Raw genomic sequence first — 20,458 nt, forward strand, 5'->3', positions numbered from 1 at the left:
CCGTGCCAACACCCGCCCAGAGGAACTCGAATGGCCGGCGCCACCGCCTCCGGTCGCCCCCGCCGAAACCACCGACCGTGACGTCCCCCCCGAACCAGCTCAACCTCCAGACCTCGCTAACCTCGACCAGTGGCCTCAAGAGGGGGGGCCCACGCAAGAACAATTTCGCCAAGAACAAAAGACCTGTCCCTCCCTCGAGGGACTCCGCCAGCAAGCGCTAGCCCAAAGCGCAGGGGATACCTCCGGAACTCACTGGGTCTACTGGGACAATGATCTGCTGTACAGTGAGCAAAGAATCGCGGAGCTGGGGGCCAGCCGAGTCCTAGTGGTACCCCTCCGTTTTAGAGACTTTCTGCTAAACCTGGCCCACGATGTCCCCCTGGCAGGACACTTGGGTCAAGACAAAACCTATAGCCGCCTGGTGACCCACTTCTTCTGGCCCAAAATGAGGGACAATGTACACCAGCATTGCCGATCTTGCCCCACGTGCCAAGCCAGTGGGAAGAGCGGCCGCAAACTGAAAGCCCCCCTGCAACCTTTTCCCGTGGTCACCACCCCGTTCGAGAGGGTCGGAATCGATATCGTAGGGCCCCTGGACCCGCGCACAAAACAAGGCCATCGATTCATCCTGGTGCTAGTGGACCACGCCACCCGCTACCCGGAGGCTGTTCCCCTGCGGACTGTGACAGCCCCGGTAGTCGGCCGGGCTCTGATGGGGATCTTCTCCCGGGTGGGCTTCCCCCGGGAGGTCGTCAGTGACAGAGGCACGAACTTTATTTCGAAATATATGAAATCTCTCTGGCAACAGTGCGGGGTTACCTACCGGTTCACGACCCCCTATCACCCTCAAGGAAACGGCCTCGTTGAGCGGTTCAACCGCACGCTCAAAGGGATGATCGGGGGGTTGGAAGAGCCCCTCCGTCGCCAGTGGGATGTGCTGCTGCCGTGCCTCCTCTTCGCATATCGAGAGGTTCCCCAGAAGTCCCTGGGCTTCAGCCCATTTGAACTGCTATATGGACACCCCGTGCGCGGGCCGCTCAGCCTAGTTAAGGAAGGCTGGGAGATGCCCCCTCTAAAGAACCCACCAGATGTTTTCCGCTACCTCCTAACGCTCCGCAACCAGACCCGGCGATTCCGAGGACTAGCAAAAGCCAACCTAGAGGCCAGTCAAGAGGACATGAAAAGGTGGTATGACCGGAATGCCTCCTCCATCGAATTTGAACCTGGGCAACAGGTATGGGTGATGTCCCCCACCGAACCCTGCGCCCTACAAGACAAGTGGACAGGGCCCTTCAAAGTGGTCGAGCGCAAGGGTCCGGCTACCTATCTCATCGACTTGGAATCTTCCCGGAACCCCCTCCGGGTCCTCCACGCTAACAGACTGAAACCGCACTTTGTACGGACAGAACTCAGCCTCCTGATGGCCACAGACAATGGGGCTGAAGAGGACTCCGAGCCCCTCCCGGACCTCCTACGAACGCGGGAGAAAGATGGTTCCGTAGAGGGGGTCCGACTCTCAGAGGCCCTCACCCGAGAGCAACGCCAGGAGTGCCAAGTTCTCCTGTCACAATTCGCCAGCCTGTTCTCCCTCACCCCAGGTGTCACTTCCTGGTGTACGCACGATGTGGACACGGGGGACAGCCCCCCTATCCGCCACCGGGCCTACCGCGTGCCAGATCGGGTACGGGCCTGCATCCAGGAGGAAGTAGCCAAAATGCTCACGCTCGGGGTCATCGAGCCCTCAGACAGCCCCTGGGCCAGCCCTGTAGTACTGGTCCCCAAAGCAGCTGCCCCCGGCACCACACCAGAACTCCGGTTCTGCGTCGACTACCGGGGCTTGAATGCGGTCACCAGGACAGACGCACATCCCATCCCCCGGGCAGATGAACTAATCGACCGCATGGGAGCTGCCCGCTACCTCAGTATCTTCGACCTGACGGCGGGCTACTGGCAAATCGGCCTCACACCCCGGGCACAAGAACGTTCGGCCTTCTCCACTCCCGATGGCCATTACCATTTCACAGTCATGCCCTTCGGCATGAAGAATGCCCCAGCAACATTCCAACGACTCGTCAATCAGGTCCTGGCGGGGCTCGAAGGATTCAGCGCCGCCTACCTAGACGACATCGCTGTATACAGCAACCAGTGGTCCGAGCACCTCCGCCACCTCCGAGCAGTGCTGCACGCCCTTCAGCAAGCTGGCCTCACGATCAAGGCCAGCAAATGTCAAATTGGGCAAGGGTCTGTAACCTACCTCGGGCACCAGGTGGGAAGCGGCCTGGTGGCCCCTCTGCAGCTAAAAATTGCCGCCATCCAGTCCTGGCAGCCCCCCATTACCCAGACCGAGGTACGGGCCTTCCTGGGCCTCACGGGCTATTACCGAAGGTTCGTGAAAGACTATGGTACTATCGTGAGGCCCCTCACAGAGCTCACGTCAAAAAATCAGCCCCAGAAAGTCAACTGGACCCCAGAGTGTCAAGCTGCATTTGAACAATTGAAAGCCGCCATGTGCTCCGCCCCTGTGCTCCAGGCCCCCGACTACAGCCGGGAGTTCATCGTCCAGACGGATGCCTCCGACCATGGCATTGGGGCAGTCCTGTCTCAAGTGAACACCGAAGGCCGTGATCAGCCGGTGGCCTTCATCAGCCGGCGACTCCTACCACGGGAACAACGCTGGAGCACCATAGAGAGGGAGGCCTTTGCGGTGGTATGGGCCCTCAAGAAGCTCCGGCCCTACCTTTTTGGCACACCCTTTCGGGTACAGACCGACCACCGACCCCTGCAGTGGCTGATGCAGATGCGGGGGGAAAACCCGAAGTTACTACGCTGGTCCATCTCCCTACAAGGGATGGACTTCACAGTTGAACATCGGCCTGGGCCAGATCACGCCAACGCAGATGGCCTGTCCCGGTTCTTCCGCCTCGACGAGAAGAGTCCCCAAGAGAATGGGTAACTCTCCCCGCCTTCAGCTGGGGGGGACGCATGTTGGACAGGCCACATGAAGGGCCGCTCTCCCCCGGCCCAACCAGGCCCGAACCAGCCACGCAAGTACCACACACCACCATTACACGTCCACCGTCCCCGCAGGGACCCCTACACTCGAACCTGTTGACCGCGTAGGCCGACCCACTACCGGCCTGCGCGCCCATCCTGGGCGCCATCTTGGACACTCCACCACGAGGCCGCCTGGCCCCCGATCGACCTCAACCCTGGGCCTGGCCAGGCCTCAGACATTCCGGCACCAACATCCACCCAGGAGGTGAGCGGGCTACTTGGTCAGTCAATGGGAGCAAGAGGTGTCGATGGCTCTCCCCCGCCAAGTACCGCTCGCCCATCGCCTCCCCGGGCGCTGGCTCCACCCCCCTGCTGGGTGTCTGAACCCCCTCATCCCGGACCTCCCGACCTCCAAGTGCGAGGGTCCGGACATCAAAGCACACCAGCCCTATAACTGGGGCAGCTCCCGAGCCGGACGGCAGTTGTATCTTGGAGTCGAGAGACGCAAAGAAGAACTCATCCTTGACGGACTACTGGCGCTGCCGTAGCTCTGTCTTGTGCACCCTCGTCTTGCCTGCTGGCGCTGCCGCGGCTTTGGGAACCACCCTATCCTTCATCGTCGTCGGGACCTGCTGGCGTGGCCGCGGACCGTTTGTAACCACCACCTTCATCGGGACCTGCTGGCTCTGCCGCGGACCGTCGTCTTCCTTCATCCATCACGGGACCTGCTGGCTCCGCCGCGGCCCGTTCATCTACACCACCGAGCTCGAGGATTGAGAGCTATTTCCATCTCTTTGGTAACAAGACTGTCCCGCTACCCTTTTCCCAAACAGAGACCAGAATAGAGGGGACCCCTGAGTCCAGACCTCCTTGTACCATTCTACCGTACTTGAAGAATTGCCTATAAAGTATCGTTGAACTTTATCATTGTGTGGTGTCCGTCTGTGGGGGGGGAGTTACTTGTCTGTACGATTCACTGGAGACGGCTCTCCCCGGAGACCTCTCCCCTTATCCTCGGCCGACCCTCCCGGTCCGTCTAACACCATGTGAAAACGATCTGATTGAATATGAAGATTTAGGTCTCTGCGGTCTAGACTAGGCTTGAGAGAGCCGTCCTTTTTGGGTATGAAGAAATATAGAGTGTACGCCGGACCCTTGATATTGTAATGGGACGGGCTCTTTAGCGACTTTTTGCAGTAAAGAGAGCCTCTTGTTTGAGAAGGTGCAGATGCTCTGGTGACATTGTGTGACTGTGGAGGAATGTTTGGGGGAATTGTTAAGCTCCCGGCAATAACCGGATTGGATAATTTCTAAAACCCATCTGTCTGAAGTTATTGTATTCCAGATGGGAAGAAATTGAGAGACGTCTCCCGACAGATGTGGGATGATTGGGGGGAGGCGGCAAGTCACGGTTTGTTTGGAAGTACGTGGTGTTACCTTTACCTCTCACCTTGCAATTATTGCCTCGAAATCATCCCCTAAAGTAACCTCTGGAAAAGGGTGATTGATTGTTGCCAATATACGAAGAGGCGGTGTTGTCTGAGGAACACCCCCCCCCCCCCCTGTAAAAGGATGGCGAAAGGAGCCCTGCTTGGAAGGGGACTGCAAAGCTCCCATGGATTTTGCAACCTCTGTGTCCTTCATTTTTTCTAAAGAAGTATCTACTACAGGTCCAAAGAGGTGTTCCTTATCAAAGGGTAAGTTTAAAATAGAGGTCTGGACTTTGGGTTTAAACCCTGAAATTCTGAGCCAGGCGTGTCTTCTTAAAAGAACACTGGTGTTAATAGCATGAGTTGCAAAATCAGCTGCATCTAGAGCACACTTAATGGAAGTATTGGAAATGAGTTTTCCTTCCTGAATTAAGTCATGTGCCTTACTTTTGTGTTCGTCTGGCAAGAATTGGAGCAATTGCTCCAATTCGTCGTAATGAACCCTGTCATATCTCGCTAAAACACCAGTGACTGCCTGCCTAGCTACTCTTTTAGCAGAGGCATCCGAGTTTGGATTCCTGGTCAGGAGGAGGGGCATCTCCGGTTTGAGGGTTTGCTCTTCTGCGAGCGTTAGAAACCACTAGGGAGTCTAAGGGAAATTGACCCTTAATGTAGACTGGGTCTGTAGGTGCAGGTATATATATTTTTTCTACCCTTGGTGTTCGAATCCTTGCACGCACAGGGTCGTAAAAATGTTGTCCGCATGTTTAATCATACCCTTAAATATGGGCAGTGTATGAGTGTTCTTTGAGATGAAGTTAAAGTCTCAAAAAGAAAATCCTCTTCGTGAAGCTGAACTCTGTGATATGGAGCAGCCCTATTTATGAACTCTATGTACCCTATGGTATCATCAGGTGGAGAGGGTTTGGAAAGGTGTAGATCAGGGTCATCATCAATGTTAGGATCAGTGTTGTAATTAGTCCACGGATCAGTTTTATTGTCATCTTGTGTTTCCCCGTCCTCCTGGTGGTCAGGTGACTGTGGTTGTGGTGAATATATGGGAGTAATGATTAAATTAGGGTTGGGTGGGAATGTAGCTGGAAGAGGAGAAGGATTAGTACCCACATTTTTCCTTTTAAAGGGAATGTGGTAAGTTTCCTCCATCGTTGGCTTCCGTTTAACTGGCAGTTTTACATGAAAATGTCCAGTTTTAGGGTTAATGACAAGTTCTTTCTGGTTCGGGTCCGTGTTGGAAGGCAGTACATAGAAACGAGTTGTTTGGCTTTCGGGGCCAGAATTTTCGGTATGGAAGGTTTTGTGGTTGAGCTTTTCTGATTAAGATTTATGTTTCGGTGCCGAAGGGATAGTCACGATGGCGTGTTTGGATCTTGGTGCCGATGATTTCAGTTCGGTGCCCGAATGGGGCAGACTCGGTCCAGAGCCGGAATGCTTTGGGGTGTGTTTCGGTGCTGAGCCAGAAGGTGGGGCGTTTCAGTGCTAACCTTAGCCGGAAGGCAGAGGAAGGACCAGAGCTTTTTTCTTGGGTATAGTTTGGGTCAGGGGAGTATCAGTACTCATGTTACGTTGGCACTGCGGAACGTCTTCTATCAAGTCGGAATCACCTTCGGACACAGAAATATGTTGTTCTTCTTCGGCTCCTTGTGTGTTGAAGACTTCGTGGTCAGAATAGTCTCCAAAGAGATCCGGTGCAGAGCCGCTATGTTGCCCGTGCATTACGTGACGTCGAGCCAGACAATCATGGAACATCTTCTTGGATCGAAAAGAGCGACACGCGTTGGTCTTGTTCGCCGTGTTCCAGGAAGAGACACAAGTTGAACACTTTGTGCAAGTAGGTGCGCGACACCCGGGACAGAATTTAAATTGAGTCGTCCCTTCAACTGCGACCTGAGTTGACGCCGTTAGGCCCAACGGACCCCACACATTTTCCAATTAAAGATTTCTGCACCGACACGCAGAGAATGGGTAACGTGATCGAGAAACAATACCACCGATGGTAGTGGATTGCGTACCAAGGGGAACCCGAGAATGGTGTTGCACTGGAGCGCAGCAATTCAGTCCGAACCAGATGGCGGAAAAAAACAATCCAACAATGGCGTCGAAGCCCATGCGCACTATCACAGGAAGGAGGAGTCACCTACCTCATGACTGGAAAGACTTCTTCAAAGAAAAACAAACTGCAAACATCTGGACCTAAAACTAGATGGCAGACTTATGCAAAGCATGTGATCTACAGCTCACATGCCTCAAACATTCTCTTACTTTAGGTATCCAGCTTCTTGGATTTCCTATCTGGTGGTATGGTAGGGAACGTGCCGGGATTGATTGAGGAAGCTGAGGCCTAGACAATCAGACTCTCAGGGGTAGGGTGATGGGAGAGGGAGTCTGGGTCAAAGGGAGCAAGACGATGGCAGCAAGCAGTGGTCATGTGTAAACGGGTGTCTGTGCAGGGCTTGGCCCAGAGCAGAGCATCAGTGAGGGCTTCTATGAAGAATCATAAGGGTTCTGATGGGGATACCTAGATGGCCGTGAAGACATTTATTTTGACTTGAACCATGGGCAGATGTAGGTCCAAGACCTAAGATGCCCTCCGGGCCACCATCAAAAGGGAAGCCCCTTCCTATGTAGCCACAGTGGGAGGAGAGATGAGGACAGTGTCTGGTGAAGTGAACAGGCCACTGGCATCAGCCAGGTCCTCCTACCAGTTGTCATGAGCCATGGACACTGCTAGGGGGGCAGTTTAAGTAAAGGCATCCTCAGTGTTACTCCGTATCGAAGTCGGGAATCCGGATGAGTTTGGCGTCAGGAATGGCACCACTGGAACAGTCCCTAGAGGTGGTCGGGAAGTCGCAGCAGGGGCAGATCCAGAGGTAAACTGGTCCCAAGGGCAGACCCGCCGACAGAGACCCAGTCGAAGACCCTCCTGAACCCATGGGACCTGGTGATGCTCCGGAGGGGTTCAACCTCCCAGAAATTAGGCTCATTGCCTCCTAAAGCTCTCAGAATGGGGCGGGTGTCGCTAAGGCTCCAGGAAATTCAAAGTGTCGAGTTCACCAGATTTCCGACGCTGGCTGCACAGGAACCACCTGCGAGAAGAGCTGGGATTTGTGGCGTTGTTCCTTCGCCTAATCCAAAAAATTAGAGTGACTTGGAGAAGTCGCAGAGCTATTTGACTTCTTGGATGACTTCTTATGGGACTTAACTGAGTTAGTCCTGGAGTTAGATGAGGCCCAACGCAAGTGACACTGCGAGCATTCCCGAGACCTGCCACATAAATGAGACCTGGAGGGGAGCGGAGTTGCATGGCAAGCAGCCAAGAGCTTCATGGCCCACTCGCAGATGGCCTTGGCGTTCACAGTCTTGCACTCAGCACATGACATGGAGTCATGGTCCCTCTCCAGGTACCCCAGACAAACCAAATGGAGGTCCATCACAGGCATCCATCGATAAGCACCACAAGGACAGTGGAAATGAAACTTGTGGTAAATGAAAGTTAGTCCTTCCAATGCTTTTACTATCCTCAGTGGTGGGTATGATTTTAAAGTATTGTCTCTGCTCTCATATTTCTGTAAAAGGGGATTCTGGTTTCCAATTTATTGAAAATCCCAAATGTGAAGGTGGACAACTTTTTTCAGACTACTCCCAAGACAAAAAACTGGTGGAGCACCCAAGGATGACTCCAAGAAGAGGCTGTGTTCTGGCAGAATCAGATGGAATGGGAAGAAGGCACGTCAAGGTGGATACCACAAACAGCCTCTATCAAGACTTCAGTTTGGAGTCAGACACCGCAATTTGTAAGGCACATCCTCCAGCAGAGTTGATACAGAAGTCTGTCCAAGAGACTGGCACAGAATTTGGCACCAGAATTAAGTAGGCACAAATGTTGGTCCATAACCTGAAATGGTTTCCAGGAGAACAGACATAGCCAAGTATGGATTAGGCAGCGGTGGCCGATTCCTGTTGATTCTTGGGGCTTGATGGCACACAAGAGGGAACTGGAAGTGTGATAATGATGCGTTTTGACCTTGACTGTGGGTGGTTAGATGTCCAAAACCTGCACTGCATGTCTAATTACCACAAAGAAGGAAACACTCCTGTTGTGGTCCAGGGGGAGTAATCAACCAAGTATCAAGCCCACTGGCCTCCTGCAAGTCCACATACAAACTGTTTTCATCATAGAGTAAAACACCCTTCCCCATCATGAGCACAGTCATCTCCAAAAGGTGGGGAAATTCAATTAGAGTCTGACCCAAAAAGCTAGCAGAGCAACGGTAGACTACTTTGGGCAGGAGTAATATTCTGTCAGAACAAGATTGAATGGGGACTGTGTATGTTAATGTGGATACCAGACACAACCTCGGTCAAGGGAGACACTACTTCAGTTCAGGCCGGATACCAAAATTACTACAGTGCCTTCCTGTGGCTTCAGCATTAGACTAAAGCCAACTTTTGCACGGGATAGGATACCAGCATAGATGATGATGCAGAACCCCCTAAGTGGGTGTCTGAGGGCACAAACGGTGCAGAGGGCGGATCTGATGGCCATAATCCACTTGGAGGCTCCTATGGATCCTTGAAACCTGAAGGTATACCAGAGGGAACGGGAGAGTGCCAAAGATGCACAATATGGCCTCTGTGAAAGACCCAATCGTTCTTGACACTGCAACTTGCACAGGGAATTTAGGGTGCATCGGGCCCAATGTCCGAAACTGCTCCTGAGTCGATCAGGACACACCGGGTGGTGCATTTATGCCCTCAATTCTGGTCTGGAGACAGGTGGAATGGAGACTAATCCCACTTTGCCTTCTTATGTTTCTGTTTTGTCTTAGGCCTGAACTCACCCAAAGACTTGGACAATGACCTGTCATGGAACAGCATCTAGAGCAAATCTACACTCAACTTTGAGCCAAAGTTCGACTTTAAAGGTTTCTTCCAAAGATAAACGACGTAAAGCTTTGCTTCACTTACCGGACTGATTTAGGTTTGTGAGAGCTCACTCCTCTTCTGCCTCAAGCACAGATATCAAAGGCACCCCATGTGCAGGCCCATGACAGACATTGGTTTGCAAAAAGTCCCTGCATTGTATACCTCCAGCCGTCTTCAGAGAGGATATAGGTCTCTTCCATACTGTGTTGAATTCTTAAAGAGAAACTTCATACAACGTACATCATTCAACGTAAAAAAAATTAGCAGAAAGGAACAGATGTCTGTGTGTAGGGGTGGCGTCTATATCTGATCTACTCACACCACTTCTGGGATGAAATAAAGTCAATTCAAAGCTGCACAATGCCATTTACCGGTGCACAGGAGCCTTGCTGTAAAAAGCTGCAGGTGCAGCGTCAACGCAGAAGCTACGATTAAGTAAAAAAGGGCTCTGCGCTCCACTTTGTAGGTCATCCCAGATGGAAAGACATTGCTATTTGCCACACCAGAAACGTGGGACTGGCTGGAAGGTGGTTGGGAAAGGGCTGCGGGTGATGAGGAAATATCGATCCAAGGGCCCGAAAGGAGGACCCCCCCCCCCCCCCGTCAGTCAGGAACATCCACATGTTGGGCACGTGAGCATTTGAGATTGGCAAACTTAGGGAGGATGATTGGCTATATGATGTGGCAGACCGTATTTGGGAACTGGGGTGAGGGTGAAGTGTGGGGGGGGGATTACAACGGGGATGGAATGGGTTAATAGGCATGGACTTACCAGAGAGATTAAACTTATTCTGAGCTGGGATATGCTGGTTTTCACATATGTCTATGGGGGGAATTTTAAATTGTGATAACGCTGTTTATCAGACAGGCCTTTGGCCGGGTGGCTGTGGGTCACCCCCATCACCAGCAGTTATGTTTGGGGCGACAGGCACTTTCCGAGTTAGGAAAGTGGGTGGTTCAAAGCCCACGGAGCCAGGTAGTGCGGTGGGGAGGGGTTAACGGTGCTAAGGTTGAGTTTAATGTTTATTAAGGCTATGCAGTGCTATGTCTTTTACGTTTGCAGTGAGGGGAAGGAAGGGGCTTTAGACACAACGGTTGTTCCCCGGGCAATGAGGGAGGGTACTCACATTCTGCAGCGACTGAATAAGGACACTAAGTGACAGACGAAAGGTACATGTGAGGTTTCCCAAGGGCTGAAAATATGGTCTTGGAATGTTATTGGGCTGGGGAGTGGCATCAAATACACATTCGTTTTGCAACATTTGCGGTGTTATGGCCCCAATGTTGTATTGTTGCAAGACACCTTTGTGGTCATCATTGCAAGCCCTTTGACAGAATGGAATATGTCTTTAGGGCACACGCAGGATATACGTCTGAATTGCGGGGTGAAGGAATTCTGGTAAAGAAATCTCTGCCGTTTATCTCCCATCGGGTGTGGAGGGATGACCATGGTTGGTACGTGACCCTTAACAGGAAATGGAATGGGACTGATCTCATTTGCTCGGTCTATACCCTGCTTCAAATCCTGGGGACGACTCTCCCTGACCTGGGGGGGATCTGCGGTTGGAACTCCCCCGGGGAATACTCCGGATAGGTGGGGATTTGAACAGTCTTTGGTGTGAACATGGTTAGAACAAGCGGGGTTGGTGGGAGGAGGAGTATTGGGAACCTGGTCTCACTTTGCGTCCGTGATGGGGCTGGTGGATCTGTGGAGGGAGCTTAACCCAAAGTTTGGCCAGTATACGTATTTCTCGGCGCCGCATGGCAGCTTCTCCAGAACAGATTACGTCTTAATGTTCCAAACTCAGGTATTACATTTCTCAATGGCAACACATCTGGCTAGAGGAATCTCAGGCCATTCGCTAGTGGAGGTACAACTGTTGGGTCCGCAAGTGGACTACCAGATGCCGCTGAGGCTAGGGGCCTGGTATCTGAAAGATAAGGAGAACCGTGGTAAGGTACGCAAATGCATGGACCAGTATTTCAAATAAAACCGGGGATCGTGAACTCTGCACTGACCCTGTGGGAGTCCTTTAAGACTGTGATAAGAGGGGGAGTGCAGGCGATAATTGGGGGTAAGAGAAAGAAATCCAAACGGCAAAGGTCGGACATTGAGAGGGAAATACTAGAGATGGAAAAGCTAGCACAGGAAGAAGGGGTGAGATAAATAGACCGATTGGTGCTTCGCTAACAAGATCTACGGTCCCTTACAGAAGACCTAGCGCATAAGCATGCCTTGGCGACACAGCGCCGATTCTATGATGTTTGGGATAAGGCCGCCAAACTGCTAGCATGGCTGGAAAGTCATGACAGGGAGAGGTCATGGGTACTTGAGATACAAGATGAATGGGGGAAAAGAAACTCAGACAACTAACCTGGCCACAGCAGAGGCCTTCACCTACTTTAAGGCTTTAAATGCCTCCCGCACTTCCATGACTGTTGCAGACTTTAAGGATTTTCTTCAAAATGTGAACCTTTGGGTGCAAACAGGGGAGGAAAGCGAGGCCGTGAAGCAGATTTGACAGAGTAGGAGCTGCTGCAGTCACTGTGAGGGCGGCGGTTGGGTAAGTCACAGGGGCCTAATGGTAAACCGGTTGAACTGTACAAAGGCTTTCAAGGATGGTGGTTAAGCCAATTATGGAGATGTACCATGAGGCGCTCTTTATGGGTTGCCTCCCCACTGACCAAAGGATGTCGATGATAGTGGTCAAACCTAAGGAGGGCAAACCACCGGCTGACTCTGGTTAGTACAGACCGATTTCCTTACTTAATGTGGAGGCTAAAGTACTGGCTAAATCCCTGGCGACCAGACTGCGGCGGAATCCTGCACTCTACTGTCCTCCCAGAACAGTCAGACTTCATTCCTAGTAGAAGTACCCGGCTTAATTTGAGAGGTCTCTCTGAAGTGCTTCACCTTTCTCACTCATGACAGGAGACACAGACCGTGGCCTTGTACACAAAGATAGCCTTCGACATGGTGGAGTGGAACAATATTTTTACGGTTTTGGAGAGGCTCTGCTTTGGCCCGAAGTTCAGGGCATGGATCAGATTACTCTACCAGGCCCCCACGTCCAGAATTAGGGTAAATGGTACAATATCACGCAGTTTTGAACTTCGAAGGGGCACTCTGCAGGTTTGCCCATTATCCCCCATGATGTTCGCCCGAGCGCTTGAGCCCCTAGCAGCGTGGATCAGGTGGGACCCCCCGATTTGGAGTATAGCGGCCTCAGGGGGGCTGGGAAGAAAATCTCCCAATACGAAGATTATATCCTGTTGTACATCACACACCCTCAGAGTTCCATCGTTAGGGTTATGCAAGTGCTTCGCTTTTTTGGTGAACACACTTTATACATGATAAACTGGTCTAAATCAGTAATATATCCTCGGTCGGGTGAGATTCCCCACCTGCTCGAGATTGCCTGCCCCGGTGCAGTCAGAGGGGTTTAAGTACCTGGAAATTTACATCACGCAAGACCACAAGACTTCCTTAGAAAAAATGTTGGCCTGCAGTTGGAAAGACTTAAAGGGGAAGTGACGCACTGGTGAACCCTGCCATGGATGCTGGCGGGTAGCGCTGCCGTTTATAAGAGGAGTCTTCCGAGATTGGTAGTATATAAAGCAAACACACCCTACAAGATTCCGCTGACAGTGTTCAAGGGAATTGACTAGGAAGTCCATAGACTTGTGGAATGGGGGAGGCCCCAGAATAGCACTGGCCCAACTACAGCGCAAGGTGTACGATGGGAGACACTCAGTCCCAGATATTCAGAAACATTATTGGGTCTCACAGCTGCTGGTCGTGAATGACTAGGTATTTATCGATCACCAAGACCCAGCATACAGGATAGACGGAGCATTCATGGATCAAGGGGGTATGACCGGATTCTCTATGGGGCGGATAGAGGAGGTCCCAGGCCACGACACAGGTAGTAATCGATGTACGGAGGGAGGTCACCCGGTTTCTGAGCTGGAAAGGGAAGCTCACTGGCTTGACACCGCTCTGGAGCTGCACACACCTGCCAGAGGTCGGAGGCTTTCATGGATTCTGAAAATTGTAGCTGATTGAGATAGAACATTTGAGAGCGGTCTGGAAAAATCAGGCTTACATAACATTTGCAGACCTGCGAAGTCTGAACGTTTTAGGTATGTGAAGTTATGACACGCCCTGTGTTGTCATCTGCTTGAAGGTGAGCAGTTTCCAGACTACTAGCCACTGGAGGACCAAATACTGACCAAGGCTCTGAAGACAAAGGGAGTGTCACTGATCTAAAATAAACAAAAACAATTCTGATTTGTTGGGTCCCTTGAGGACGGTGTGGAAAGGGGATCTGGGGACGCTTGACGAGGACGACTGGGCGGAGGCCCTCGGGGGCCCCCCAGGAAATAGCTGTCAGGGTGCGGTTTAGACTGGTCCAGTTTTAGGTACTCCACAGAATCATTTATGCACAGACGTTCCTGTACAAAATAGGTAGGATGGAACCCTCACTATGCAGGAGGGGCTGGGGGAGAGAGGGGACCTTTTTCCATATCCTCTGCGACTGTCAAGCACATGCGGGGCTACTGCGCACGGGTGGCAACAATAATGGCACGGTAAGTGGAGATGGAGGTTTCCCCTCAATTCCAAATGGTTACTCCTGGGGATCAAAGGAGAGCAGGACTGGCCCAAGTATAAAGAAATATAGCGGAGACTGATGGCCGGAGTGGCTAAGAGAAACATAGCAAGGGCGTGGAGGGCCACTTCTGCGCCAGTACACTGACTGAGAGGTGGATTTGGACTGGTGCCAGAGGACAGAATATGTGGTGTACACAGGGAAAGGCTGATCCAAGAAATGGGAAAAGGTCGGGGGGGGGGGCATAGAAGGCAGACAAGGGATAGGGCTAACTGGAGCCTGTAGGAGAGTATTTTGGGCTGTACGGCAGAAGGGCTGTTCTGTTTGGCTGTAAAAGTGCCAGATCTGACTGACTAGATATTGTGGAGGAATTGTCTGAAACTACAGAGACTTGCAGAGCAAGAGCCGCAGCTTACCATGCAACTGTAACCTGGTTTGCAAAGCCTGTGTTTGTTTTGGTTCTTCAATAAAAATAATTTTTAAAAAAAAGAGAAAGAATACTGGGAGCTCTTACCCCAAACGGAGGATATGAAGGTGAAGCAGAGGCTGAAGAAACACCCACTGAAGGAGGTGGCACTCCGGACGAGGACGAAGATGGTGGAAATAAACCAAGGGCATTCAAATTCAACCCCGGAATTAGATTGGCTTGAAGCTGTAATAACAAACATACATTAATAAAAATAACTGAATCATTATAAGTTAATACATTCTACCATCACTATTAGACTCCCAGCTTATTTTTTTTAAAAGGCATAGCATTAAGTCCATTTTGGTTCTGTCAAGCTTCCGGTTTTAAACAAATTACCCTTTTTTTGTTTTTAAAGAAAAGGAGCAACAGACATGTTTCCATGTCAGAATCTCTACAGTGTTGTGGAAATGGTCAAAGCGACTGGTAACATGCAAAAGTTTGCCTAGCAAGAGGTCAATTCCACACCACGGTTAACTTTAATAGAAATGATTCAAAAGATCACTGAAAAATGTTCAATATGGTAATGTTGACGTAGAACAAAAATTACGAAATTCAAATGAGCATACAATTTGAATGAAAGGTTTAATGAATTCCCTAATCCAATACTACCAACGAGGCTTAGCCAAAGGCGTTCCAATTAAACTTGTGCACAACTAGCCACTCCAGCCAGCAGTGACCTTTGTGTAGTTTAAAAGCTTTCATGTGTAACGGTTTTGATCGAAACCTAGAATAAATAAAGTTCCAGAACAATGTGGCCAGTTCCAAATACGTTTAACAGTCCTAAATATGCTCGAGTAGATACGAACAGGAGGAGACTCATTAGTGTGTTCAAGGAACTGTCTGAAGACTTTCCTTCTCTATAACTTGGTGAAGTACTGCACAAAATTAGTGTCCCAAAAGCAAATATCAATAGAATTCTTTCCTCAAGTTACTACCAGCTGAACCTTGCAAAGTGGGGGAGTCAGGCCACAATATAAACAGTCATGCTATTATTTTAGCAATGCTTTAAAATATAGAAGCCGGCTCACCTGTTTTGTACGGATTTGTAATTTAAAAAAATAAACTGTACAATGCTTGTGGTGCGTTTTAACTTCACATGCTTGTTTTCATTATTTTGTTATCTTGTGGTTTAGTTTTTACACATTTCTGGTTTGAGAAGTGCTGTGATTCTTGGGTACTACTCAGAAAAGGAGTTTTGTTATGCACCTAAGCTTACAAAGTGACCATGGTTAGTGTGATTCTGGTTCAAGATTTTGACTATAATGCTGGAAAAAAAAAAACTGACGCAGCCTCGAATACTGGCACTCCTGAATTATGGTAAAGATCTTTTACTCCTTAATAGAAGGTATGTACCAATCACATTAATGTATGGCAAAAGATTGATAGCTAATATTTAGGGGCATTGTGTACAAGATTATATCCGGGATCGGTTATTTAATGATACTGTGGACACATTTGAACTGCCACAGCTCCACACCAAAGACCAGTGGGATCCTTTCTCTCGATACCTATTGAGACAAGAGGGGTCAATATGAGGAGACGTTTGAGATATCAAGCTGATGTGGGTGGTAGTGGAGCAATTCTAGCTTCATTAACTGAGGAACTAAAGTCTTTCCTGTACTCTGGTTCACTTAATGTAATCATTATATTACACAGAATATTCCTGGGTGTCGTGATACTAACCACTATTTGTACTGCCGCATTTGAACTTTCTAGTCTACCTCTGTGCCCACATTTATTACACTTAGCAATCGTAACAGAATCTTTGAAGGTTAAACTAACTTTAAGTTTAACAAAATCTTTGTCACCTCATTGCAAGGCTCTTTCAACTACAGATATTTAAAAATGAAGGATTCCACAGCATATAGCTCACTGCGTTCCACAACAAAATGGCTAATTCAATTACTTCTTTTGGCCAAAAGCAACATTTTAAAAGAGTCATTTTTTGCAATTCCATGGGTAAATATTAACACACTATCCATGTCAAGAAAGATCTAGTTATTTAAGGCAGGAGCAGCCGATGCAGGTTCAGACCATGCTGAGACATTTATGTTGGATGACCAATGGGATTTCTACAGAATTTGTTATTTGCGTGGCAGCTGAGGACATCTGCCCATACGGTCAGCTCTGATGTTTGTTCCTGCAATGTGGGAGGAACATGCCATGTAGCAATGCACATTACTCCGAGCTGCTGCAAAACTCCTACATAAGTGAGTTAGGCGCTAATAGAGCTACATAAGTCTCTATATCAGAATGTGTGCCAGGACAAACCTGTCGAAGGACCTACTGAGATTGTTGGTAAGACCCGTACAGAGATGTGTTGGATTCCCATCAAATAGGTATGTAGATCAAGTGTTCTCATTTGGTCATCCAAAAATGGGGTGGTATGTCTCTTGATCAATGAGACCCATCCATCGCCCTTACTCAATTGGGTCGCACCATCAATCGCTAAGGTACCCATGAACAAATGATAAAGATGGGATCGAGTGCAGTGCAAAAATCAAAAGATGTGCGAGTTAAAAACAAGGGGTAAAAGGATCAATAGGCGAAAAACTCTAATGTAATTTGTCCTTTCCCTCAAACAAACAAGAACAATGCAGAGGAAGCAGTCTAAACATATAACTGCATTTACAAGGCCAACATGTTTCAGCCGGTAGGGACAAGATCCCATGGCTTTCTTCAGGGCCAGAGTTCTAAGCATTAGCTACTGCATACATAAAGTGAACGTAACGACAATCTGTAAAGGATATACATAAATAGTCCAAAATCGTGTTCCTCTGTACCAAACGGTGTCTCTTACATCTGTTAACAAGAAACAAGAAATAAATTGTAGTAAGTACTATCAATACAGGAAAGACCTGGCACTGGCTTCTACTAATTAAGCCAATTTATTTTACTAATGTTACTCACCTGAATAGTACAGGGAGTGTACCTCACCTCTCCTGGAACCCAGCTCAGGAAGAAGGAGGCCCCGCTCTGTGAAGGCAAGGAAGGGGTAATGAACCGAAGGGTGGACAGTACTACTCTATCTCTCCCTCCAATACATAATATAGCCCCTATAACAGTCAAGCTTCACAGAGCCACAAAAAATCCTAAGGGTGGAATAAGTCACAGAGCCCATAAAAGTCCCAGGTTCCCAAGATCCATCACTTAATGTGAAAAGCTTTCCTCTAAATATGAGTGTCCTAAATAGGATGGAGCTAAACTGTAGCAGGTTTAGATCTAGGCTAGCAAAAGTTTGACAGACCAAGCCTGGTCTCATATCCCAGAAACATAGGTGAACCAGTCTATGCCACCCCAAAAGAAAAAAGGCCAAGAATAAATCCTAATGAGCCACTAACCTGTCCGGCGTTGCCTCATCGCAGGACCCGAGCTGATGTCTATTTATAAAGATCCATCAAAGTGGTCTCTGATAATGATCATTATTCTGATATGGCAGGCACAGCACGATATTGTACTGTTTTGACAGCCCTCTACCACTTCAGTTTTTGAAGTGAGGGGTGGATGATTCAGCCCCCCTCTTCCTCCTCCCCCCTTCCCACCATTGGCTACCTTTCTTTGGGTTCATTTGGGGATCATTATCAGAGACCACTTTGATGGATCTTTATAAATAGACATCAGCTCGGTCGACCATTTCGCGCTTGCAAACACTTGCGCTATGGTTAAATAAAGCACCTTTATTTTTTAACTAGTTCAAACTACAAAGATGGCCGTAATGATGTCATCTTGTAGTTCTTGGGTGAACTACAACACAGTGGATTGTGACATCACTCTGTAGTTCAATCGAACCCCGCGAGAGTACGTGATACTCCGCCCCTATCTCCTTTATAAGCTTCCTGTGGGCAGCCATTTTTTGCCTTCCACCAAGCTCGGGTCCTGCGATGAGGCAACGCCGGACAGGTTAGTGGCTCATTAGGATTTATTCTTGGCCTTTTTTCTTTTGGGGTGGCATAGACTGGTTCACCTATGTTTCTGGGATATGAGACCAGGCTTGGTCTGTCAAACTTTTGCTAGCCTAGATCTAAACCTGCTACAGTTTAGCTCCATCCTATTTAGGACACTCATATTTAGAGGAAAGCTTTTCACATTAAGTGATGGATCTTGGGAACCTGGGACTTTTATGGGCTCTGTGACTTATTCCACCCTCAGGATTTTTTGTGGCTCTGTGAAGCTTGACTGTTATAGGGGCTATATTATGTATTGGAGGGAGAGATAAAGTAGTACTGTCCACCCTTCGGTTCATTACCCCTTCCTTGCCTTCACAGAGCGGGGCCTCCTTCTTCCTGAGCTGGGTTCCAGGAGAGGTGAGGTACACTCCCTGTACTATTCAGGTGAGTAACATTAGTAAAATAAATTGGCTTAATTAGTAGAAGCCAGTGCCAGGTCTTTCCTGTATTGATAGTACTTACTACAATTTATTTCTTGTTTCTTGTTAACAGATGTAAGAGACACCGTTTGGTACAGAGGAACACGATTTTGGACTATTTATGTATATCCTTTACAGATTGTCGTTACGTTCACTTTATGTATGCAGTAGCTAATGCTTAGAACTCTGGCCCTGAAGAAAGCCATGGGATCTTGTCCCTACCGGCTGAAACATGTTGGCCTTGTAAATGCAGTTATATGTTTAGACTGCTTCCTCTGCATTGTTCTTGTTTGTTTGAGGGAAAGGACAAATTACATTAGAGTTTTTCGCCTATTGATCTTTTTACCCCTTGTTTTTAACTCACACATCTTTTGATTTTTGCACTGCACTCGATCCCATCTTTATCATTTGTTCATGGGTACCTTAGCGATTGATGGTGCGACCCAATTGAGTAAGGGCGATGGATGGGTCTCATTGATCAAGAGACATACCACCCCATTTTTGGATGACCAAATGAGAACACTTGATCTACATACCTATTTGATGGGAATCCAAAACATCTCTGTACGGGTCTTACCAACAATCTCAGTAGGTCCTTCGACAGGTTTGTCCTGGCACACATTCTGATATAGAGACTTATGTAGCTCTATTAGCGCCTAACTCACTTATGTAGGAGTTTTGCAGCAGCTCGGAGTACTTGAAGCTCCGTTATAGACCCCCGGTTCTTTTGTTGTTAGGATTACAGTTGGGGGGATACGAACTGGGTAGGTCTTTAAATTTCCCTCAGACCCTTCAATTGTTTGTGTTTTACTGCAATGCACATTACAACAGAAAAACTGACCCATGGCAAAACTGTGGAGTGTCAATACATCTCCATCCTCAATTGGAAAAGAGCAGTGGTAAGAAGGGAATCAAGGCTAAAACACCACATTTGGCTTAAAGAATTAAATGTGCAGTGAGTGAGGGGATATCTGAATTTCCAATAGCGACCCGAGAATTGGAATAAAGTAATGCAATTGACACTGTAACAATGTACATGCATGCGGCAAGATGCGAACAATAATCTATTGTAAATATAAACAAGGGATGTATACTGTGGGGACCGTAAATACACTATTGGATATGTACAAAGAAGTGATGATTGTGCCATTTACGATTAAATAAATAAAGAAAGTTTATTCAAAGAAATGTGCAGTGAGCAATCAGACTTCTTCAACAAAGTGGTGATTGAGAGTTTCCCAAAATGAACCATTTTCTCCTTTGAATAGTAGTAAGAACAGTGAGCTGTGTATGACTCGGGCAGAAAGAACACCATACCAAGAGGACTCTAGTGTTCTACTAAGCCTCCATGGTAGTTCTGGTCACAGATTAGGTCTCATTTGTTCATCTCATAACCTATCTCGAAGTGACCTGTAATTTCTCGTTTTACTGTAAAGCGGCATAAAACCATTGGTCATGGTGCACTAAAAACAGAAATGGAAAGTTTGGTTGCTAATCACCTTAAACTTAGCATGAGACCTTTAGAGTAATAGATAACAGCCAGCTAATATAAGGGAGGGATAAACTATAAAAGCATTTAGGAGATAATGTAATTTATTGCCAATGCAAGAATGCCTAACTGAGAACTACGTAAGACTGGATCCAG

General features: G+C 48.5%; 1 protein-coding gene across 1 annotated transcript in view; it reads right to left on the reverse strand.

The window, feature by feature from the left end:
• The window catches only part of IGF2BP3 (insulin like growth factor 2 mRNA binding protein 3), a 1,020,294-nt gene that overhangs the window by 297,367 nt on the left and 702,469 nt on the right, over positions 1 to 20,458 (reverse strand). Inside the window, exon 10 of the mRNA XM_078663554.1 lies at positions 14,493 to 14,630. Coding sequence (XP_078519680.1) covers positions 14,493 to 14,630 — 138 coding nt within the window. The remainder of the gene's footprint in view (positions 1 to 14,492; positions 14,631 to 20,458) is intronic.

The sequence above is a fragment of the Lissotriton helveticus genome, chromosome 10, assembly GCF_964261635.1.
Source record: "Lissotriton helveticus chromosome 10, aLisHel1.1, whole genome shotgun sequence".
Lineage (NCBI taxonomy): Eukaryota > Metazoa > Chordata > Amphibia > Caudata > Salamandridae > Lissotriton > Lissotriton helveticus.